The sequence below is a fragment of the Megalobrama amblycephala genome, linkage group LG11 (assembly GCF_018812025.1).
Source record: "Megalobrama amblycephala isolate DHTTF-2021 linkage group LG11, ASM1881202v1, whole genome shotgun sequence".
Taxonomy (NCBI): Eukaryota; Metazoa; Chordata; class Actinopteri; order Cypriniformes; family Xenocyprididae; genus Megalobrama; species Megalobrama amblycephala.
Genome location: NC_063054.1, coordinates 33148572 through 33174370, shown reverse-complemented (window position 1 = coordinate 33174370; position 25799 = coordinate 33148572). Strand labels below are relative to the sequence as shown.

The following is a 25799-nucleotide window of genomic DNA, read 5'->3' as shown; positions in this document are numbered from 1 at the left end:
TCATTTACTTACTTGCTTACTCCTGACACAAATGACAATATTACTGTTGCTGGAGCATCTGTATCGTTAAACAGACTGTAGATTGACACTAAACCCTTAGACATTTCAAAAGATGCATAATTTGTTAATATTATTCCTATTTTTAGACAGTAGTACTTATAGAAAATGTAAACAAAGTGCCAGAGGGCGGGTCAGTGCACTTCAAGAGATTTAACATCTTAAATAACGTCTTAAATAGCAATCTTAAATAAATCTGCCATGATGTTGCAGTGCTCACTCATGGGCTTACATGAGTTAACTGATACAAATGTTCAACTCCAACATGTCCATATTCCTCTAGTAAGGTATTGAAAAGAGGCCTCAATGACTGAAGGACACACAAGAGATATAGAGGTCATAAAATTTATACAACGCCTCCATTTATGCACCAATACCAGAGATATTTGTTAAAATGCTACATTTTTTTGGCTCAGACGATAACACAAAAGAGAGAAAAGAAGAGGGAGAAGAGAATATATAAGCTGAATTAGTAAGGACATTTGCATTCTGGACCTCAGCCAACACCATGACCATCTATAACAAGTAATCATCTACCCTTAATAGGCAAATGTTTTAAAGAGCGGCTCCATCGCATGGTTCGGCATGACTGCCTATTAATATTGATGAGCCGTTGTGTAACCTCATTACGGTCTATATAGAAATGTTGTAAGAGAAATATGCTCGTTGTGAGCCACGGGGGAAAACGGCATGCAAAAGTTTGGGAGGTAGGAAGCATCTCCTCACACGAAGAAGAGCACAACATGACGCTCTCCAGTGTGGGATGAGCAGCAACCCAACTGACCTCATCAAAAAAGCTATAGTGCTAGAAAATGTGAAAATGTTTTTTCCAATTTAGAGCTGAAAATGCGCTAGCTCTGTTCAAGCCTCTGGCTTGTTTATCAGTCACTTAATATGTCTGTGTTTGTGACTTCATTTGATTCCTCCTGTACACAATGTAAAGTTCAACAGTTGAGAAAGTTGGGCTGCATGTGCATATGGATTTACCCTATGAAATCAACAGTTAATCTACAATTTACTGTTGTACTGTTACTTGCATACTGAATTTACTTTGACAACAACAAACCCTAATTACTAAAGTTATTGTTAATACTCTCATTTATTATATAGATTATTATATATTATACCAATTAATGTGGGATCTCAACCAGTGTAAGAATCATTAAAATCACATTAGTCATTTTAATTTCTCCTTTTTGATGTACCAAGTATCCAGTTTTATTCTACTGTAGTAGATAGATGGAAAAGATTCTGTTACATCAATACGCCAGTAGGTTTTTCAACATACGTCACTTACTCTGTAGCTCTGATTGGTTGTAGGTCTATCCAATTGAGGTCTTTCCTGGATCGGTTGAAATACGCCCCCATAATCAAAGCCCAATGGAGCAGTATCAGACTCATATTCGAACTAGAATTGAGTATGACCACGTCAGGCTATCGTGACACGAGATCTGGTCACACCCCTAGAAATACATAATCATATTTCTACTTTCATTTTTTGATTTAATAACTGATTTATTAAAACATGCATTAAATACTGAAGAACAATTATAATTATATATGTGATATGGTGCATATATTTATCTAAATGCTCCTCTCTAGGGTTTATTTTTCTAGCCGACTAACCAGTTTATGGTCACTGAATATGGTTTTTCTGAGGTAAATGTGATGTTACGTGACATTTTTTATAAGCTGTTTTATTGAAGACTTTTCGTGGTCAAAACACTGATTGAGCTATTACACGTGACATGATATGGATTTCGGCAAGTTGTACTGTATCTTTTAACATACCTCCAGATGTTCATTTATGTTTATTTCATGCTGTAACTTGTATTAAAGTGGAGGAGAGGGTCAGTTCAAGTGGGCTTCGCATTGCCGCTTCTCTTGAACTGAGGCTACAGCGATCTGTCACGCCACATTAAACAGCGCCAAAACAGTATTTATTTTTTGAATTTCATAATATAATGCACAGAATTTGAAATTTAAGACTTTGTTCCATATCAAAAGTAACAAAGCACAAAGATTATTGTGATTTATTGGATAGGAGGCACGCTAAAATGTTCCGTTCGTTCATCAACTGAAAACAGGACAGACTATCGATTCTTGGGATTTAACCCTTGTGCAACCTTATTGACATTTCAGTTTTGTTTTTTGTTATAAGTGTGCCTTTGTTAACTACATGAATTTTGGCTCAGGTGTTTATTTTTATTGGAATTTTAATATTTTACCCTCATTTCCTTAAAAAAAAATCAATTTTACTCACACTCAGGACCTTAAGGACAAAAATGTCCACATTGAAACCCATTAAAACTGCAATTTTTTAACCCAGGGCCATTTGACTATAAAATGATACAATATTTGCAAATAGGTATTCATTCTATCGGCAAGGCTTCAAATTTTACATTTTTACCATTTTTTACTAGATTGTGCCATATTTTCAAATTTGGCATATAAAAGAAATACTCACTTTATTTGTGTTTGTGTTTGTGTTTTCTGCTTATGCATATTATAGAGTCAATTGGAAAAATAATGCAGCTATAATTGTGTGGGTATGTTGGTAAGGATGTCAGAGTGTAGTTTGCATGTGTTTACTGAAAATTTAATGTGTGTAATTAGTTTGAAAGAAATTATATTGTACTGGCAATCAAAAATCCCACTCCATGTATGAGTCACACCCTTGGCAGGGTCATAGGGCCATGTGAAAACTATGAAAAAGGTCAAAGAAGGTTAATGAGCTTTGAGGTTTTTCTTTTTCACCCAAACACGCATCTTAACCCTTGATTGCACTTTTTCACTTGTTATTGTTTTTGTATGGAGATAAAAGGTGCGCTTGAAGTAGAAGTTCAGAAGCCCCTAAACACATTGTTTTAGTTTTCACCACAAGAAAATGCTGATTGTTTAGTCTGGTAGATTTTATACAAAGTTTGAGTTCACACAGGTGTTCTCACAGCCAAACCTATAAATATGTGGTGCTTGAGGGGTTGATCATTTCATTGTTTGCAAGATGAAGAGACGTTACTCAGCAGAGGAAGCTCTGAAGCTAGTGTTGTCCACTGACAGTGAGCACACAGGTGCATTAGAAGCCGAGGATGCAAAGAAACTGATTTGTAAAGCATTCAAATTCTGAAAATGAATGAATGTTTGGTAATTATGAATAGAAGAGATGCTGATAAAAAAAACAGTCAGTGAAAGTGGGAAAAAAATATTAATATATAATATTTCTATGACAGTTTTTTGGCATGGACATTTTTGTCCATTATGGACCTAAGTGTTAGTTTTTGTAAAAAATCTGACACTACATAAAAAATATAAATGCCTCAAAATTAATGTTGTTGTTCTTCATTGACACACCCAAGAATCTAATAAGCAAAGAAAAAAAATTCTGCTTAGCATTTAGTTTATGAAAATAAACTACTATTTTTATTTTTTTCATAAAAAAATACCTATGGCATTATGTAAACAAACCAGCATTTAAAGGGTTACAGTTCTTAAAATTAATGAATGTTTGGTATCTATGGATAGAACAGATGCTGGTTAAAAAATTGACATCAGTGAAAGTGGAAACAAAATATGAATAAATCATATTTTTATGACAGTTTTTGGACATGGACATTTTTGTCCATTTTGCACCTATGTGTAACTTTTTTTTTTTTGAATGCACAAGGGTTAAGAATCAATATCGGTTTGTAAAAATAAGAATGGATTAAAATCTAGAAATCAATATTTTTTTTACCCAGCCCTATAAATTATCATAAAAAATAAATAACATTTAATCATACTACCTAACCAACAGTACATAAATTCTGTAATAAGACATTTTCCTTCCATTGTTGCTTTAACATTTATTTTTTTGTTTGTTTGTTTGTTTGTTTTAACAACAAAGCGTCGCTCATCTACAGTATTTATATTAAAGTCGCTTGCACACCAAAGCAGTAGAAATAATTAAGAACTCTGGTGGCATGCTTCTGGGTTTCTGTGTTTGATTGACCTGCAGGAGCATCTGCGTCTGGCTCCACTGTCTGATCAGAGTCTCCAGTGGCTCTGGGCAGTATGAACTGAATGACACTGAGAGTCTAATTCTCTTTTGTGCTGAGCAGAGAACACAGAGACAGATCACGCTTTAAAGTCAGTATAGCACAGGCTGTGCTACACAGGCACCAGAGAAGTTCTGAACTGGTGGTACCAGCTGATTGGTCGCAGTGGGCGCGTTCAAAAAAATTAGACTTTTGAAAACAAATAAGTGCCTATATCCAGGGATGTCATGCACCTATTATTTTGAGGTAGTCCTGGCTAGGGCCCTAGGCGAGACAAGACATGACCCAAACAACTTAGCAGTTCATTATGTATGTCCTAGACATGTTCGTCTAGTTGTAAAGTTGCCAGCAAGTGGATTAGATTCAGATCCTGAGCTAATATACAGTATGACTGTGTTTAATAAACTAATCTAAGCAGCAATTAAACTTGACAGCCAGTGATCATGCACTTTCATTATATAGATAAGAGCAGCTTTGACATTTCCATACTAATTCCTTTTGATTTCCATGGAAAAAGAAAAGAATGATTACAATGTTTACACTGTCTGTTTTGTTTATACTAAAACAAATTTGAAAATTAGCACAAAAAAAAATCTGAAAAAAATAATGCAAATTGATTCACTGAAATACTTGCATCTGATTGCGGATTGTTTGTGAATAAGATGCAGGATTTGCAGTGCAATTCAATTGAACTGACCAAATTTAGCCACTTGAATGGATGATTTTTGGCACAACTCCTTTTTACAAACAATAATCATGAAAGTTAATGATCAATAGAGGTTACACATTTTTTTTTAAAGTTGCAATCAATACTAACAAAATTTTGAGAGGGAATGATGCCTTTTGTTTGTGTGTGTTTTGGGGCTTAAAAATATCGCACAGCATCTGTATTCACCTGTAGTCACATGCTATCATAATGCTATGGGATCTTATCACAAAGAAATCAATAACAACAACACACAGTCTTGTTTTAAGATGTATACTCTTTTGTCCACATTATAAAATCCTTATTGATCAGAGCTGATCCTCTCAGCTACACCTTCACACCTAATAAAGCCTGTCTGAATGTCCCTTTAAGTGTCTAATGGTAGGGTAGGCTAGGCTAATTTATGCCTGGATGCCAGCACATTCTCAAACAAATAGTTGATGACAGTCTTTGCGTCTACAAGGGCGCTCGTAATGACCGTTGGTGATGGCAATGGAAGAGTGAGAAGTGAAAAAAATCGATCCTTTTCTCTGCTGGAAACTCTAATAATCATTGAGACCTCCTCTGGCCACTAATCAAACACCATTAGCAGTGACGTGAATAAGGCTCTTTCAGCACTAACAGTGCTTTAATGAAGATTAAATGACAAGCGCAATGTGAGGCAAACAGCCGAGCTTTAATGGCCGATCGGACAGACATAACAAAGGCCTCAAGCCTCTGCATTTTCGCTTCTTAAGACGTTGGCTGTTTCACAGTCTTTCTTTTCTTTCCCTCAAAATGAACAACACACACTTGCTGGGGTGTAACCTACCTGAACGCTTGTCAGTGTGGTGTACTGGTAGGCTTTGATGACCAGGTAATTGGCTTCTATATCAATCAATCCCAGAATCATGTACTTCCACCATCTTCTTTTCAGTATCGCCAGTAGATTCTCCTCTCCTGTGGGAAAACATGAAGGTATACATGGTGAATTCACTTATTAAGAGCCTTATATTATGTGTGTGTACAGAGAGTCTGCTGTAGTATAAATCATTTTACACAATCAATATGAACTTATAGGAACAAACTCTTTGGGAAAACAATCACTTGGTTGAATTGGTTTGAAGTCAAGCAGATTGAAGGCAGATATTAATATGGTCAGAACAGTGAGCAGAACATAATCCTGCATGGATTTGCTGATGGTCCTGGAATATGATTCCTATAAATCCTTGACCTCAGATTTTAGGGATAGATTAGGGATGCACGTAACATGGAGTAGATGGTACAATATAATAAATCAAAAATGACCCCAAAAAGAAAAAACAAATAATTTGTATATACAAAACTAGCTCTTTTTTTTTTCTTTTTTTGAAGGAAATTCATATTTTTATTCAGCAAGGATGTATTAAATTAATCAAAAGTGACAGTAAAGACATTTATAATGTTATAAAATATTTCTATATCAAACAAATTATGTTCTTTTGGACTTAATATTTATCAAACAATCCTGAAAAAATGCATCAAAGTTTCCTCAAAAATATTACGCAGCACACAAGTTTCTCTGGAGCAGCAAATCAGCATATTACTATGATTTCTGAAGCATCATGTGACACTGAAGAACCAGCTTTGGCATAATAATACATTTCATAATATTTCATATTTTTATTGTATTTTTGATCAAATAAATGCAGCCTTGCTGAGCTTAAGATATTTCTTTCTAAAAGAAAAAAAACCCAACAAACTTTTGAACCATTGTGTACTCATATATATATATATATATATATTTTTTTTTTTTTTTTTTTTTTTTTTAATATAAGATGTATTAATGTATCTTAATAAAACACTTTCCACAAATGGTAGAAAAATAAGCCAAATACAAGATTAGTAAACATAGGTCAAAATAAATATAATTTGTCAATTACAGATTATATAAAAACAGGTCTACAGATTTTTCTATGGGCGCAAACCTGAAGAAATGAAATACAACAACCCGTTTTCTTTCTGCACAGAGGTTTTATTAAAATACTGCAGTAATCTCTTGACACAGCAAAGCTGATTTTGATATAAAAATGAGTTTTCTATAGGATCATAACTGCAGAAGCACTGCAGGTAATAAAGCAAGATGCATTAGAACTTAGGAACAAAAGCCTTTGCAGACATTCAAACTCCGTTTCCCCATTATGCTTATTATTTCAGCTGAAGCAGAGTGGAAGGTGGATCACACACTTTCTCTTGCAGGCATTGGCCACGACACTAGCCTTCTCAGTCGTTTTGATTTTCTATAAGTGAACAGAAGTGAAGACAATCTCTGCAGGGAACAAACCTCTCTACATATTCCAGAAACTTTTAATGGGCAGTCTGACATTAATAGTTTGGGGGGGATCATTTTCTTTTCCAATTTTCCCAAAGTTTAACTTCCTGTTAAACCACTAGTGTTTTATTGTAAGATCTTAAAAGTTAATTGAGTCATTAGGCATTTTTGAACATTTCAAAGCTCACAGGGTGGCTCATGCAGTAGACCAAATATATAAAAAAAAAAAGATAATTGCTCTAATCTAATCAAACACAAAACAAATGTTTTGTTCTTGCAGCTTCCACAATGTGAAATTTAATTAGGAAATGAAAGTTAAGAACTATTGAAAAGTCAAGAGAAAATCTGCAGGTCAAGAAAGAAAGATTTCTGAACAAGATGCTCATAGACCAGCAGAAAACTTGCATTTGTTTTCTGTGATTATAAAAGTACTGTATGTTAAAACAAAAACGGAGAAGCAGTTGAAGAACTGAACAATTTAAGCATAAGGATAAATCCATTTCCCAATGAGATTGTGTGACAGACACTGACTGTGCATGAAATATTGTGCAATTAAAGGGAGGAATGGACTGCATTAAGCATTATCAATCTATTAGGTGACATTTCCTGAGATCTTAATGCATTATAACGCACTGTATGTTCATTTTACTGAACATTTCAATAATCTGTATTCATCCTTTCCTATTCAGTTTCTAATCTAAAACAGCATTAATTGAATTAACAACTGGCAGTTAAGATTTTAACCGTGACTGTTAAATGGTTTCAAAGAATAAAATGAAATATAGCTGCGAGCAGCGATGGCGGGCCCAAGCCCGGTGGCACCGCCACCCCGGTGGCTTCAGGGCAACTGTGCACAGCGGGCAATAGGCACTTAAAACGGTTAAACATCAAAGGACTATGTCAAATTCACTCCACATTTACTGCACTACAAGGTGCCACTATAGAGCCCCTCCTCCCTGCCCATTTTCAAAGGATTACATGTGCCAAGTTTTAACATTATTCTGATGAATTTTGAAGCAAATCAGGTAAAAATAAGAGGGTGATCTCAATGTATGCTGAAAGTGACACATTTTCTGCTTCCAGTTGGTGGCGCTATTACTTTGAATCACAATAGTCACATCCATGTGATCAGCCTTGTACAACGAAGACTAAGCCGAAGTTTCATCAAAATCAATTAATGTATGCAGAAGTTATAACACTTTGTTTCCCTTTTCTTGCCATAAATTCGTTGCCTCGCCACGGCCAAACCGTTTGAGATATCCAAAATCCGTTTGCAATTAAACAACTTCAATGTGTTAGCAACAAGTTAAAAAAAGTTTGGTGTAAATTGGATAAACCCTGTAGGAGCAGTAGTATAAAATTCATAGCCTGTTTTTTCAAAAAATTAACATTCAAACCAAAATAGCTGACTTCCTGTTGGTCGGAGCTAATGAATGTAAATTAGAAAATTGTCCGGCTTGATGAGAACAATATGTGTACCGAGTTTGGTGATTGTAGGAAAAACTAACCCCCCCACTTTTGTCAAAAGGTGGCGCTACTGAGCCCCTCCACCACGCCCATTTCTATGGCTTTGTCCATGTCTACTGGTTGACAATATTGATGTGTGTGTCGAGTTTCATGCAATTTGAAGCATGTTAAGAGCCTCAAAAACACTCAAGAATATTATTACAGTTTGACCTGTTGCCATGGCAACAATATTTCAAATATCAAAAATCCTGTCATAGGTCTACATCTGCTGTGTATTGACATTACACTGATGAAGTTTGAAGCAAATCAGGTAAAAATAAGAGGGTGATCTCAAAACATTTCAAAAAGTGATACACTTCCTGCTGCCAGTTGGTGGCGCTATAACTTTGACTCACAATAGTCACATCCATGTGATCAGACTCCTATAACGAACACACTCGTGAAGTTTCATAAAGATCAATATATGTATGCAGACGTTATAACACATTTCCTGTTTCCTTTTTCTCGCCATAAATTCGTTGCCTCGCCACGGCCAAACCGTTCGAGATATCAAAAATCCCCTGGCAATTTTTAATCATCAGTGTCTTGACTTCATGCTGACCGAGTTTGGTGGCGATCGGATTAATCGTCTAGGAGGAGTATATCAAATTCCAGAGCATGCGTTTTTCAAACAACCCTTAATAGCTGACTTCCTGTTGGCGTGGTGTTTAACTTAGAGCACGAAAGTTGTTCGGCCCGATGAGGTCTATATGTGTACTGAGTTTCATACTAATACGTGCAAGCGTGTTTAATATATGGACCAAATTTTCAGACTTTTTTCAAGGGGGCGCTGTCGAGCCCCCCTGCCACGCCCGGGTACCAGCCTCTCCGGCGTCCTAATGGCCGCGGATTCCAATGTGTGTGCCAATTTTCAAGAGTTTTTGAGCATGTTAAGGCCCCCAAAAAGCCCCGGAAGACGGAAAAAAAAAAAAAAAAAAAAAAAAAAAAAAAAAATAAATATAGCTGCGAGCAGCGATGGCGGGCCCAAGCCCGGTGGCACCGCCACCCCGGTGGCTTCAGGGCAACTGTGCACAGCGGGCAATAGGCACTTAAAACGGTTAAACATCAAAGGACTATGTCAAATTCACTCCACATTTACTGCACTACAAGGTGCCGCTATAGAGCCCCTCCTCCCTGCCCATTTTCAAAGGATTACATGTGCCAAGTTTTAACATTATTCTGATGAATTTTGAAGCAAATCAGGTAAAAATAAGAGGGTGATCTCAATGTATGCTGAAAGTGACACATTTTCTGCTTCCAGTTGGTGGCGCTATTACTTTGAATCACAATAGTCACATCCATGTGATCAGCCTTGTACAACGAAGACTAAGCCGAAGTTTCATCAAAATCAATTAATGTATGCAGAAGTTATAACACTTTGTTTCCCTTTTCTTGCCATAAATTCGTTGCCTCGCCACGGCCAAACCGTTTGAGATATCCAAAATCCGTTTGCAATTAAACAACTTCAATGTGTTAGCAACAAGTTAAAAAAAGCTTGGTGTAAATTGGATAAACCCTGTAGGAGCAGTAGTATAAAATTCATAGCCTGTTTTTTCAAAAAATTAACATTCAAACCAAAATAGCTGACTTCCTGTTGGTCGGAGCTAATGAATGTAAATTAGAAAATTGTCCGGCTTGATGAGAACAATATGTGTACCGAGTTTGGTGATTGTAGGAAAAACTAACCCCCCCACTTTTGTCAAAAGGTGGCGCTACTGAGCCCCTCCACCACGCCCATTTCTATGGCTTTGTCCATGTCTACTGGTTGACAATATTGATGTGTGTGTCGAGTTTCATGCAATTTGAAGCATGTTAAGAGCCTCAAAAACACTCAAGAATATTATTACAGTTTGACCTGTTGCCATGGCAACAATATTTCAAATATCAAAAATCCTGTCATAGGTCTACATCTGCTGTGTATTGACATTACACTGATGAAGTTTGAAGCAAATCAGGTAAAAATAAGAGGGTGATCTCAAAACATTTCAAAAAGTGATACACTTCCTGCTGCCAGTTGGTGGCGCTATAACTTTGACTCACAATAGTCACATACATGTGATCAGACTCCTATAACGAACACACTCGTGAAGTTTCATAAAGATCAATATATGTATGCAGACGTTATAACACATTTCCTGTTTCCTTTTTCTCGCCATAAATTCGTTGCCTCGCCACGGACAAACCGTTCGAGATATCAAAAATCCCCTGGCAATTTTTAATCATCAGTGTCTTGACTTCATGCTGACCGAGTTTGGTGGCGATCGGATTAATCGTCTAGGAGGAGTATATCAAATTCCAGAGCATGCGTTTTTCAAACAACCCTTAATAGCTGACTTCCTGTTGGCGTGGTGTTTAACTTAGAGCACGAAAGTTGTTCGGCCCGATGAGGTCTATATGTGTACTGAGTTTCATACTAATACGTGCAAGCGTGTTTAATATATGGACCAAATTTTCAGACTTTTTTCAAGGGGGCGCTGTCGAGCCCCCCTGCCACGCCCGGGTACCAGCCTCTCCGGCGTCCTAATGGCCGCGGATTCCAATGTGTGTGCCAATTTTCAAGAGTTTTTGAGCATGTTAAGGCCCCCAAAAAGCCCCGGAAGACGGAAAAAAAAAAAAAAAAAAAAAAAAAAAAAAAAATAATAATAATCCTTAGAAGAAATATAGCTGCGAGCAGCGATGGCGGGCCCAAGCCCGGTGGCACCGCCACCCCGGTGGCTTCAGGGCAACTGTGCACAGCGGGCAATAGGCACTTAAAACGGTTAAACATCAAAGGACTATGTCAAATTCACTCCACATTTACTGCACTACAAGGTGCCACTATAGAGCCCCTCCTCCCTGCCCATTTTCAAAGGATTACATGTGCCAAGTTTTAACATTATTCTGATGAATTTTGAAGCAAATCAGGTAAAAATAAGAGGGTGATCTCAATGTATGCTGAAAGTGACACATTTTCTGCTTCCAGTTGGTGGCGCTATGACTTTGAATCACAATAGTCACATCCATGTGATCAGCCTTGTACAACGAAGACTAAGCCGAAGTTTCATCAAAATCAATTAATGTATGCAGAAGTTATAACACTTTGTTTCCCTTTTCTTGCCATAAATTCGTTGCCTCGCCACGGCCAAACCGTTTGAGATATCCAAAATCCGTTTGCAATTAAACAACTTCAATGTGTTAGCAACAAGTTAAAAAAAGCTTGGTGTAAATTGGATAAACCCTGTAGGAGCAGTAGTATAAAATTCATAGCCTGTTTTTTCAAAAAATTAACATTCAAACCAAAATAGCTGACTTCCTGTTGGTCGGAGCTAATGAATGTAAATTAGAAAATTGTCCGGCTTGATGAGAACAATATGTGTACCGAGTTTGGTGATTGTAGGAAAAACTAACCCCCCCACTTTTGTCAAAAGGTGGCGCTACTGAGCCCCTCCACCACGCCCATTTCTATGGCTTTGTCCATGTCTACTGGTTGACAATATTGATGTGTGTGTCGAGTTTCATGCAATTTGAAGCATGTTAAGAGCCTCAAAAACACTCAAGAATATTATTACAGTTTGACCTGTTGCCATGGCAACAATATTTCAAATATCAAAAATCCTGTCATAGGTCTACATCTGCTGTGTATTGACATTACACTGATGAAGTTTGAAGCAAATCAGGTAAAAATAAGAGGGTGATCTCAAAACATTTCAAAAAGTGATACACTTCCTGCTGCCAGTTGGTGGCGCTATAACTTTGACTCACAATAGTCACATCCATGTGATCAGACTCCTATAACGAACACACTCGTGAAGTTTCATAAAGATCAATATATGTATGCAGACGTTATAACACATTTCCTGTTTCCTTTTTCTCGCCATAAATTCGTTGCCTCGCCACGGCCAAACCGTTCGAGATATCAAAAATCCCCTGGCAATTTTTAATCATCAGTGTCTTGACTTCATGCTGACCGAGTTTGGTGGCGATCGGATTAATCGTCTAGGAGGAGTATATCAAATTCCAGAGCATGCGTTTTTCAAACAACCCTTAATAGCTGACTTCCTGTTGGCGTGGTGTTTAACTTAGAGCACGAAAGTTGTTCGGCCCGATGAGGTCTATATGTGTACTGAGTTTCATACTAATACGTGCAAGCGTGTTTAATATATGGACCAAATTTTCAGACTTTTTTCAAGGGGGCGCTGTCGAGCCCCCCTGCCACGCCCGGGTACCAGCCTCTCCGGCGTCCTAATGGCCGCGGATTCCAATGTGTGTGCCAATTTTCAAGAGTTTTTGAGCATGTTAAGGCCCCCAAAAAGCCCCGGAAGACGGAAAAAAAATAAAAAAAAAAAAAAAAAAAAAAATAATAATAATCCTTAGAAGAACAAGAGGGCCCTGCGCGAATTTTCGCTTGGGCCCTAACAAGAGGGCCCTGCGCGAATTTTCGCTTGGGCCCTAATAATAATCCTTAGAAGAACAAGAGGGCCCTGCGCGAATTTTCGCTTGGGCCCTAATGAATAAGACATGACATTCTCATAAGTAAAGGTGAAATGAGACGCTGCAGGCAAAGGCAGATACAATTTAACATCAATGACAACCAAATCCTACAGATGTCAAATCCTTTTTACAAACATGTAAGAAGGCATGTAACATCCACCAGCTGAAGTTCCCATGATATCCACCAGAGGGCACTCCTCCGGACTCCTGTGATTTTCCATCATGAACTACATTTCCCATAACCCATTGCCTGGACTCATTATGATCTGATTACTTCCGCCTGTGTGTCATTAACTCGTTTGTGTTTGCCTTTATAAGCTCTGTGTTTTCACTCGCTCATTGCGAAGTCTTGTATTTGTGTTAAACTGCAATTCTGAGCGATTGCCTGGTTTCCTGTGTTTTGCAGTTTGATTCTCTACCTGCTGTTCTGGATTTTCTTGTTTGCCGGTGTTTGTTGGACCTTGTTTTATGTTTGGATTGTTTGACCCTTTCCCTGTTATATGGATTATGATTCTGGATTACCCTCAATAAAGCTGCGTTTGGATCCTCAACCTTTGTGACAGAGCAGTTTGTAACAGCATGTCTCCCCAAAGGAAATCAAACATTTTACTATAGATTACAGTAACTGGAGATCATAATACCAGAACTCTGATGACAGCTGAGCGACGTGAATGTGACAACTTCTTGTTACGAAGAACACAACGGACATATTCACTTCAAGTGACCAATGGCAAAAAAAAATAAAAATTGAATTTATCTTGGCATAGTTGAATAACAAGAGTTCAGTACATGGAAATGACATACAGTGAGTCTCAAACTCTATTGTTTCCTCCTTCTTATATAAATCTCATTTGTTTAAAAACACCTCCGAAGAACTGGCGAATCTCAACATAACACCGACTGTTACGTAACAGTCGGGATCATTAATATGTACGCCCCCAATATTTGCATATGCCAGCCCATGTTCAAGGCATTAGACAAGGGCAGCCAGTATTAACGTCTGGATGTGCACAGCTGAATCATCAGACTAGGTAAGCAAGCAAGAACAATAGTGAAAAAATGGCAGATGGAGCAATAATAACTGACATGATCCATGATATCATGATATTTTTAGTGATATTTGTAAATTGTCTTTCTAAATGTTTCGTTAGCGTGTTGCTAATGTACTGTTAAATGTGGTTAAAGTTACCATTGTTTATTACTGTATTCATGGAGACAAGACTGTCATTATTTTCATTTTTTAAACACTTGCAGTCTGTATAATTCATAAACACAACTTCATTCTTTATAAATCTCTCCAACAGTGTGTAATGTTAGCTTTAGCCACAGAGCATACTATCAAACTCATTCAGAATCAAATGTAAACATCCAAATAAACACTGTACTTACACGATTAGACATGCTGCATGACGAACACTTTGTAAAGACAAATTTTGAGGGTTATATTAGCTGTGCGAACTTTGTTTATGCTGGTTAAGGCAAGCGCGAGCTCCGGGGGAGGGGAGCACGAGATTTAAAGGGGCCACGCAAGGAATCGGTGCATATGTAATTATGGCTCAAAATAGGCAGTTAAAAAAATTAATTTAAAAAAATCTATGGGGTATTTTGAGCTGAAACTTCACAGACACATTCAGGGGACACCTTAGACTTATATTACATCTTTTAAAAAGACGTTCTACGGCACCTTTAAATTTCATATCATATACCCCCAGAACACTTGGAATACACAACATGATGTATGCGATCATTCTGTGATACTTTTGCATCCTTTTTTAAAAAAAAAAAAAAAGAAAAAGCTTGATGCTGGTCACTATTCACTGTTATGTTTTTAAAAGTGTAAAAAAAAACAAAAAAAAAACATAATGGATATAATAATCATTTTGAAGTTTTATTAAGTGTTAACAATGAGATTATGTGGTTTTTATATTCAATTAACACTGCTTTTTTTTTTTTTTTTTTTTTTTTTTTTTTTTTTTACAAGATGGACAAAATTTGTCACCCAAAAATTTCAGTTTTACTGAATGACACTTTTGGTTATACCGAATGACAATGTTTTCAAACAATGCTAACAGGCTGATATCTAGCTAGGACAATCAAGCATTTTATATCTGATAGCCTAAGTTTTTAAAATATTACAATTTCCATGGATTATAGCGATTGTACCAAATGACCTGTTTCAGGACATGCGTATGAGCAAGTGAAAACATGAACTTTTCAAATAGTTAAAAGAGTAAGTTACTTTGCTTCACGACCATGTGGTCCTTTGAAGTGTCTGAATGATGTCACATCCTGTCACATGACTTAATCTAAAATGGCCCCTTATATTGGTTACTCCGAATGACATCAATGAAATTCATTTTTTCCAGACATTCTCAGAACAAAGCAACAACTTCTACACATTTTAATAACATGTTGCATGTTGATATATGATGTTATAAAATCATGCCAGAATAAAAAATATATACATTTATTACATATTAAAATATTTTAATCACAAATGAAATGGCTGTATTGGCCTTTGGACGGTTAAACCGAATGACCTTTTGACACATCAAAATCTTTAAAATAGCTTTCATATGTAGGAAAATATCAATAAAACCTTTTGAATTCAATAAAAGAGATCTAGTTGTACTACCTTACATACTTTGGCTGTCATATGTTTGTTTTTTATTGAGGTCTTTTGGACAAAAAATGACCTGTCACGTCATTGACCCCATTATATGGACGAGCGCAAGCGGGACATTTTTTTTTTTTTTTCTACTTTTGTGGTCCATTAAAGAAAGAAGGGCATACGGCAATAGAACAACACCAAGGTGAGTAATTAATGACTTAATTTTCATTTTGGGGTGAACTATCTCTTTAAATCTGCTTTATCTAAAAACAACAACAGAGCATACAAGTACTGGAAACATGACAGAAACAGCAGATAAGATCTAAAATCTCTCACAAGAGAACATTGTGGCAGATACAATGTCATTATAAAATATTTATATTTAGTATATCAGATCATATTTTTATTTATTTAAAAAAGTATATGATGCAATCACACTCAACCTTTTTTTGGAAGTACGATAAAAAAAATGTGCTTGTCCTCATTTAACACTGTTGTCTTCTACAGAAGAAAAAAAAAATCATACAGGTTTGGAACGACATGTGGGTGAGTAAAAATTGAGCAATTTGAGTGTACTAACACTCTGTTCCTCTCAGCTTTATAAGGATATATGACACTGAACCATTCTCCATGAGGCCTCCATCGTTTTGATTTTAAATCATATCTATTCCAATCTCCCATTTGTGAGAATGTTAATGGTGTGTGCCATTATATTGACTTTAACAGGATGACCACAGGCAGCAGCTGTGATAGAGATGTCATCATAGAGCTTGTTAAAGGGACTGACTGGGGAGAGCATGCTGGTCAAACAAGAAAGAGAAAATTACTCTTAAAGACAGGTCATTCTGAGAGACCATATAATAAACCTATTCCCAGAGAGCACTGACAAATCCCACTGTGTTCACCAGAGTTTCTAAAGATGGATCTCTCGACTGAAGACTCTTTCTCACACTGGCGGTGCAGTGCCTATATGTCTTTAAAGTTGCGAATGAGAGCGGCTTGCAGGTCTCAGGTTTGTAGAAAAGTGATGTGAAAATTTCATGACCAAAAAGCGATGTTTGAAAAAAGAAATATATACACTTTTCAAAAGTTTTGGGGTCAGTAAGTTTCTTTTAGTAAGTAATACTTCTATTCATTATAGGACACATTAAATTTCTATTCATCAGACAATACTATAAATATATAAAAAGATATCACAAAAAAATTAAGCAGCACAACAGTTTTTTCAACATTGATAAGCAAATCAATAATAGATTTCTGAAGGATCATGTGACACTGAAGACTGGAGTAATGATGCTGAAAATTCAACTTTGCCATCAAAGGAATAAATTACATTTTAAAATATAGTGAAAAACACTGACAGCCAATCAGAATCCTTCCTCATTTAAGACCTCAAGCATTTAAAGAAGTAGATAACAAAACTGCAGCATGTGCTTAGAATAAACAGAATGCTATTGTGCATTAAAGGATTAGTCCACTTTTAAATACACTTTTCCTGATAAATTTACTCACCCCATGTCATCCAAGATTTCGTCAGTTGAAAAGAAATGAAGGTTTTTGAGGAAAACATTCCAGGATTTTTCTCCTTACAGTGCATTTCAATGGCTACCAACAGATTGAAGGTCAAAATTACAGTTTCAGTGCAGCTTCAAGGGCTTTAAATGATACCAGATGAGTAATAAGGGTCTTATCTAGCGAATCGATCGGTCATTTTCGGAAAAAATACAACCGTTTATGCTTTATAAACAAAATATCGCATTGAACGTACTTTCCGCTTCCGCATTCTTCATAACGCTTATGCTGAATGTTCTACGCCTTCCCTATTCAAGTTACGGAACGAACGCGGCGCCAGTTTTGTTTTTTTCCGTAACTTGAATAGGGAAGACGTAGGACATTCAGCGTAAGCGTTATGAAGAATGCGGAAGCGGAAAGTACGCTCAAGGCGATATTTTGTTTATAAAGCATAAACGGTTGTATTTTTTTCGAAAATGACCGATCGATTCACTAGATAAGACCCTTATTACTCATCTGGTATCGTTTAAAGCCCTTGAAGCTGCACTGAAACTGTAATTTTGACCTTCAACCTGTTGGTAGCCATTGAAATCCACTGTAAGGAGAATAATCCTGGAATGTTTTCCTCAAAAACTTTCATTTCTTTTCGACTGACGAAAGAAAGACATGAGCATCTTGGATGACATGGGGGTGAGTAAATTTATCAGGAAAAGTGTATTTAAAAGTGGAATAATCCTTTAATGTGGATGCTAATATTTATCGTTAGTTAACTTTATGGTTATCATTCTTGGTGTGATCCTATGATGCAGTATAAACCACAAAGAAAAGCCTGAAGTACAATACAATGCAGCAGTCAAGAAAAAAACAGCTATACTCAGGAGAACAGGAAGCACTTACGATAAAAGCAGCCATTAAATCAATAAATAATGCAGAAATCATCTGTGCAGCTACATTTACTTTGGCAATTACTAAAAGCCTTATAGAACTAATATGATCACTCCTGAGACTAAAGGACCCTTCCAGAGACTCATTATCTGATCTCCCATTACCAACAAAACACTAAAAACTGGATCAAATGTCCTAATTGCAGGTGTACATCAGAGATTGTAGACTGACTTCAAAGAATAGATTAAATGAATTACATAAGGTGCACAACTTATATGCACAAATCATATGTGATGTCGGAATGAGTTGGAATGCGCACTGGCTAATTTCGATCTACAGGCAAAACAAGTGAAAAATGTACATTTTGATTGAAATTGAGGTTTTCACAAAAAGGGTTTATTAAGCCCTCGTCTAGTGATTCAAATGCTTCAAATAGCAATTAAACATCTACAAGTAGCCTCTTGTCCATGAAAAATGCCATTTTTCTCTGCTCGCTTCTGGACGACTGGCGTTTCCCCTCAGCACAAGTTTGATATCGTTGTAAATCGCAACATTCCAACTTAGTGAATATTAATAGCGAATTCTCAATGGCATGAGTCTGAAGCAATGAAATGTGATTTTCAAACTCATGCTGATGTAAACAAAACGATCTTACTCGCGCTGACTGACAGATCCGAAGCATGTGCACAAAAATGCCTCCGATAGCGTGCAATCCCGATATACACACACAATTACAGTTGGGGAAAAACATCTGATGTGTAACAATATATTAGATCTGTGTGATACAGTAGGTCTTAATATAGGCTGTCTGCTTCATTAATGTTAATCAAACAATTGTGGAATCATGGAATAAAAGTTGAATATATATATTTTTCCTATATATATGGGTTTTGACTTGGTTTGTGCCAAATTTTGGTGGTATTAAAGGGATAGTTCACTGAAAAATGAAAATTCTGTCATCATTTACTTACCCTCAAGTTGTTCAAACCTGTGTATATTTATTTGTTCTGCTGAACACAAAAGAGTAGGGAAAGAAAATACTATGGTAGTCAATGGGGGGCGAGGTCTTCCTTTGTGTACAGCAGAACAATTAAATGTATACAGGTTTGGAACTTGAGGGGAAGTAAAATTTTGACAGAATTTTCATTTTTGGGTGAACTATCTGTAACACAGTCTGTAGATAAGGAAGAAGGAGGCGGGAACTGGCGAACGTTCAACACAACTTTAAAAGTCCTGTTCTTCGTGATCCCATGTTTCAAACTTTAGTTAGTGTGTAATGTTGTTGTTAGAGTATAAATAAAATCTGTAAAATTTTAAAGCTCAAAGTTCAATGCCAAGCGAGATATTTTATTTAACAGAAGTCGCCTACATCGAACGGCCAGTTTGGACTACATCCCTCTACTTCCTTCTGTAATGACGTCACTAAAACAGTTTTTTGACTAACCTCCGCCCACAGGAATACACAAGAGTTGCGTTTGTAGAGTGTGTTTGTCGCCATGTCGTCCAAACGCTGTTATTTTCATCCCGCAGTCCAATCACCGGGTCTGATTCCGGCTTAAATTGATAGGGTAAAATTAAAGACATGTTTACAATAACATCTCCACGTTATGGTAAGAGGCGTGACTTTTCCGGGCACGGTGCGCTCAGAGCTGTCGAATCACAACACAGGAACCGCTGGCACAATCAGAACTCGTTACGTATTTCTGAAGGAGGGACTTCATAGAACAAGGAAGCCATCAGCCCGTTTTTATGGCAGTGGAAACAGCGGTATACAGATAAGTAAATTATGTGAAAAATACTGTGTTTTTTTACACGCGAAACATGAACACATGTTATATTGCACACTATAAACACAATCAAAGCTTCAAAAAACCATGAAAAACGGGACCTTTAATTCCAAAATAAACAAATACAAAACGAAAGTAATGCCGGCAGATCCTCGCGGACGTCTGCCGGCCACACAAACATAATAAAACATAAAATAATATCCAGGCCTGGTCCTCTCTCGTCCTTCACGGTCATCGCTCCTCCTTTTATGCTTCTGGAGCTCCTCCGTGAGAGACTCAAGGCTCTCGCCTCACGGCTCTCGCCTGCCCTGCTTGCCACACTATCCCTTTAAAGTCGGCATGAAACAGAAGTTGCAATGCTTTTCTTCCCTATTGTGATGTATATCTGAGCCAAACGGCCTCTCGAACAAGAAAAAATGTAGGGTGGGATTTTATTTTGTCCATCAGGAATTGATTGAATCATTGGATCATTGTGGTTTGCTATTGCTGCAATCTTTAATCTTTGATTAAAGGGAACAGGGAACAATGACAAACTAGCCATATTTCATTTTCATTTTTTCAGATGACAACAATGTATCATACGGTAGCCTTATACTGTTTCCTTGGCAGTGCAGAGTATAATAAGCAGTATGTTAGCTCTTTAATATTGCTTCCATTTATCATCACATTGTAAATGGACGCTCATGATGCACTGTGGGATACATTTTGTGCACACTTTTAGTATACTGCACATGTTGGCAAATGTAGAAAGTAGGTCATCTGGGCATACAGACAATTTGTGTACCATGCATAGACTACATCTGCATATTCACATATAGACAAAATGAAAATTATTAAAACATGGCAAACAGACCAAATTTAACCAGATGTATGAACATTTACTAAACAATTTCTTCAACAAAACTTGTGAAAACCTGAGCTGAAATGGATTAAACACTGTTTAGAAGTGATTGTACTCTGAATTCTTCATGTTTAGACTTGCAATGCATTCAATATTTTATCTGTATGTGTGTTTGCTAAGAATCAAACCCATGACCTTGGCATTAACAGCACCAAGCTGAGTTTAGCTACAGAAACCTACAGGAAGTAATATGGTACGCCACTGCAGACTCACTCCAACAAAACCTCCAAAAAAGCTGCATTGAATATATGCGTGTGTGGTCGTGAAGGGCTTATTCTCACTCAACACTGGGCGAGGAGGAATCATGCACGCCCCATCATCTTGTGGACACAGTTTATTGATTATCTGTCCGTGGAGGGAACAGAATAGAGTCAAGGCATTGTAGCAATGCAAACAATAAATCTCCTCCCTCACTCCTGCCAGCTCAACACTTCTAATCTGTGTCAGTGAGGAGGAGTGGATACAGCTGGCCTCTAAAAAGCCAATAAAGAAGCTTTCCGGGGTAATCATCAACGTAAAGGACAAAGGAGTGACCTCACACATTACCCAGCAATCCTAGCACTCGATTTCGCAGGAGATAATGAAGATGCTGTGGTTGGATATGCTATAAACTGACTGCAAACACAAAGCGGAGACCACCTATTCTCCAACAATGTATAGCATGCATTTCGCTTGTATAAGCTACAATGTCAACAGGGTATTTCATGCTATTGAAATGCATCTGAAGGCAGAGTAAGTAGCCTTAACGCTGATGGAATCACGAATCCAGGAATAAAGATTGAATTTTCACTATAATGTGAAAAATTAAAAAAAAAAGAATTAAAACTTTATTTTTTTAAGGAATGTCACACTTTTTGTGTTTATAATTTATCAGTAAACCTTTGTTGTGAGGCACTTTGCAAAAAAAAAATGATAAAAAGAAAGAAGGATCATTTGAGATTTATTAAAGGTATAATATGTAAATTTCACCACTAGAGGTCGCTTATTCAAAACAAAGACATAGCTTAATGACGCCTTGATTTCGCTGAATCATGGGAGGTATTGTCTTCACGTCTACAGCTGGTGGAAAAAAATCTGACGGGACTCAGGCAGAAATCATATTCATGGATGAGCTAATGTATTAAAGATTTATTAACATTACTGTAGTATGAAGCAGGGTGTGGATGAAAGTTATTGTAGCAGAACGAGGCCGCTCTAGCAATTGCTAATGAGAGACAAGCACGATACGCGGCTCAAGAGCAGTGGAGCTTTTATTATGCCACAGACGAGCACTTCCGCTTCTTCCGGTCATGTGTATATGGGGTAACGCAGCGCTGTTTTATCATATTAGATACATTTGTGTGTTGAAAGTTGTTATAATGCTACTCTGTGCGTTCGCTCGGCGGCTACTATGAGACACTGTTGCACACTGTAGTAAGCTAAATCGATATTAGGCATGGTAAAACATGGTACTCGTGGTAAATATAAAAACACAAGGTTTAAACAATAAGACTTACTGTGTTGAGGTATATAACGTGATTAGTTTTCTGTCGATGAATGTATCCAAAGTTGTTCGCCTGTCTTATAAAACACAAAATATATTAAAGCGTCTTTGGTGTTTCCATGGTTTCAACAAAATAAATCCGGAAGTCGAGGGTAACGCGGGTTTGATGTCATTGATAGGCGACACACGGATATGGTCTGTGTCCTGGTCAAAATTGCTTATTTCTCTGGATTAAAACATTCTTGGAAACATCTGGGTGAATGCAAGTACACAAGTCAACAAAATATATACCATTGTTCTAGTGTTTTTTGGGATATTTTAATCAAAAAACGTACATATTGCGCCTTTAAATTGTTAATGTTTTATGCCTTTATTTGATTACCACCATTTTTGACAATACATTTGTATTAAATCATAAATCCAGAAACTTTAAAACAAACACAGAATTTCTGAAAAAAAATTATTTAATAAATATTACATTGTTATTACAGTCTTATGAGTTCAATTTATTGACATGCTTTCTGATTATTAAAACTTAATTAAACCATTAAAATGGAATCCAGAAATATAAAACAGAATGTGAAATAAAATAAAACAGAATTTGGGGGGAAAAAATAGAATCCATCAAATTTAAAACAAAAAATTGAGGAAAAATTGTTTGGGAAAAAATAAAATGGATTTCATTTTCATAGGGCCCTATGTGAGTTACACCAAAACAAAAAGGCATCACATAGCAAATGCCAACAGTTTGAATAATGTGAATTCACTCCAAAAAATCATTACCATTCTTTTCCATCAAACATCTTGGCTTGATTCATGTTGGGAAGTAAAATGCTTATAATGCTTATGAGTTATTCTTTGTAAATGGATGTTTTGTCCAAGACAAGCTGTGAAAAGATAGATAAATAGATAAAATGGATTGATTTCACTGCAGCAATCCACCAGGAAATCAAGTTTTGAAACATCTAAATAATAATTGCGCCCTAATATCAGCGATTCAAAAGGCTGCTCTCTAGACGTGTGTAGATGCCAGAGTAAAAACAAATCACAGCAGCATAAAATCAATATCAGGGGTATCACATCAAAATGATTAATTATCTTATTGAATGCAGCTCTGTAGGAGAGAGTAACAATTGCTGTACAAGTTGTACAAGCCTCTAATGTCAGATTATGGCAGTGATGAATGTGAGGGGGCGTGGCTCTTCACAGCTCAAGGCCAAAAGGCACAGAGTATAATGGAACTCTACACCTGCAGTAGACCCTGTCCTAAATGGCAGAGACTGGTGGTCTTAGGCCACCAGTTGAGCTTGTGTCAACCAAAGTGTTTTTTTTTTCTAACATCAGCATATTTTTTATAATATGTTTTCAATGGGAACACCACTTGTTTAAAAATGCCAGCAGCGTGATGACAAAACAACAAATTATTTCCATGTTTTTTTTTGGTTTTTTTTGCCATAAAATTCCATTTTATTATGTACGGAAATGCACAGAAATACAGTACGGACACACACGTGTTGTCAGCGCTGCTCTGACAATTTTATCAGCAAAATAGGTTAGCAACTTAAAGTGAGTCCTTAATTATGATTATGATAATTATGATTTTTAAGTGTGTAATGTTGCTGTTTGAGCATAAACAACATCTGCAAAGTTATGATGCTCAAAGTTCAATGCAAAGGGAGATATTTCTTTCACAGAAATTGCTTTTTAAAGACTACAACAAACGACTGGTAGGGACTACAACGAGCTTCTTCCCGTGTTGGTGACATCACAAACCTCAAAATTTACATAAGCCCTGCCCCCGAGAACACGCAACAAAGAGGAAGAGTTGTTGAAGTAGAGTGTTGTTGGCATGCTGTCATTTTACGCCGGACTGCTTCACAAACAAGGGTCAATCCAATGCTGGATTTGCACAAAAGATTAACATGACGGCACATGCTAGTCGATGAGTTGAACTCCACAGCAACTACATAAATGTATCCACTAACCATTCAGAAATCTCCAGTTGCATTCTAAAAGTTGTAACTTCTTCCTGAGTCTCTCCATCAGTGTCGACTCCAGTTTAAATAACATAAGGATGAATCAATCGTCATTTTGGCTGCGTGAGATTCTCCAGCTTTGCTGTTGAGCAACCCAAGAACAAGCTGTTAAAGCTCCGCCCTCTTCTGGAAAGGCAGGAGCAGCTCATTTGCATTTAAAGAGACACACAAAAACGGCATGTTTTTGCTCACACCCAAATAGGGGCAAATTTGACAAGCTATAATAAATGATCTGTGGGGTATTTTAAGACTTCACAGATACATTCTGGGGACACCAGAGACTTATATTACATCTTATAGAAGGGGCATAATAGGTGCCCTTTAAAAGCTACATGACATTTCTCACAAGCGAGGTAATAACGCCACTGTTCTTGAAGCAGAAAAACTTACAGTTTCGCTATTAGTAGAGAAGCTGTTGCTAAACACTGTTGAGAGACACACAGACCCAAGTAATTCACACACACTTCATCTCTCTCTCTCTACCTCGGGTGTGCAATATTTTCTAATAATTCAACGGCCCATTGTCAATTATTCCTTACTTAAATTTGTACAGACAAATATAAATATCTGTCACGTAAGCACAGAGACAAGAAGGTAAGATCCAAGTGCAGCTTTAATGGGGTAATCCAATACACATAATCCAGGCAGGCGAGGGTCAAAGTCCACAGAACAGTCCATACAAAATAAAGCCAAACACAAATGGAAGCCGGTGACATGAAATGAAACCACGATAACAAAAGCAGAAACAAACCAAGTATAAATAGACAGACACTGATGAGCAAACACAAAACAGCTGGGTGCAATGAAACAGGAGTCCGGGAAGTGTGTTATGGGAAATGCAGTCCAAGGGGTGAAAACAAGAGTCCGGGTAGGAGTGCCCTCTAGTGCCCGATTAGGGCACTCTCACTAGTAATCATGACAATATCTAATATCTAATGATATAAATATCTTCATGTTGTAGACTGGATGAATATAAATAATTTCGGCAAAGGCATAACAACAAAAATTATGCATACCATGTAAATTGTGACTGTGTGTGCAATGTAAATTGTTATGTTTCTGTTTCTAGAACAATTATACAGACAATAAACAAATGGCCATCAGTCAATTTAGCATTTCATCACCAAAATGGTTTGAGGGCGCTATTTAGGACAGCACCAAATCTGAGGTCTGAACAAAGGCAAAGCAGCTGAAAAAAACAAGTGCAGTTTTCACACATGATTTCCTCTATTTTCCTACCACTTCCCTCACAGCAAATGTTTTCAGCTTTTTTTTGTGATTATAACCGTTATTGCCACGCACTCATTTCTCTTTGCCAGCGTCCACTTGGCAGCCATGGCGCAGAGCTGACAGATTGGTAAGAAGAATTCTGGCACGCAATTGCATTTGTTTTCTATTCCTGAAACAATGGGAGAGAGAGCCATATGCTGGGCAGACACGACCCTGCTGGAACAAGACCTATTCTGACTCGGTTTGCATCCTCACACTGGGTAGACGGGCTATTCTGGTACACTGTTTCTA

The 25799-nt window shown here is 37.1% G+C and overlaps 1 protein-coding gene across 1 annotated transcript in view; it reads right to left on the bottom strand.

Moving 5' to 3' along the window:
- Nucleotides 1-25799, bottom strand: part of slc35f1 (solute carrier family 35 member F1) — a 125187-nt gene that overhangs the window by 42523 nt on the left and 56865 nt on the right. Inside the window, exon 3 of the mRNA XM_048207567.1 lies at nt 5609-5736. Within this exon, the coding sequence (XP_048063524.1) occupies nt 5609-5736 (128 nt within the window). The remainder of the gene's footprint in view (nt 1-5608; nt 5737-25799) is intronic.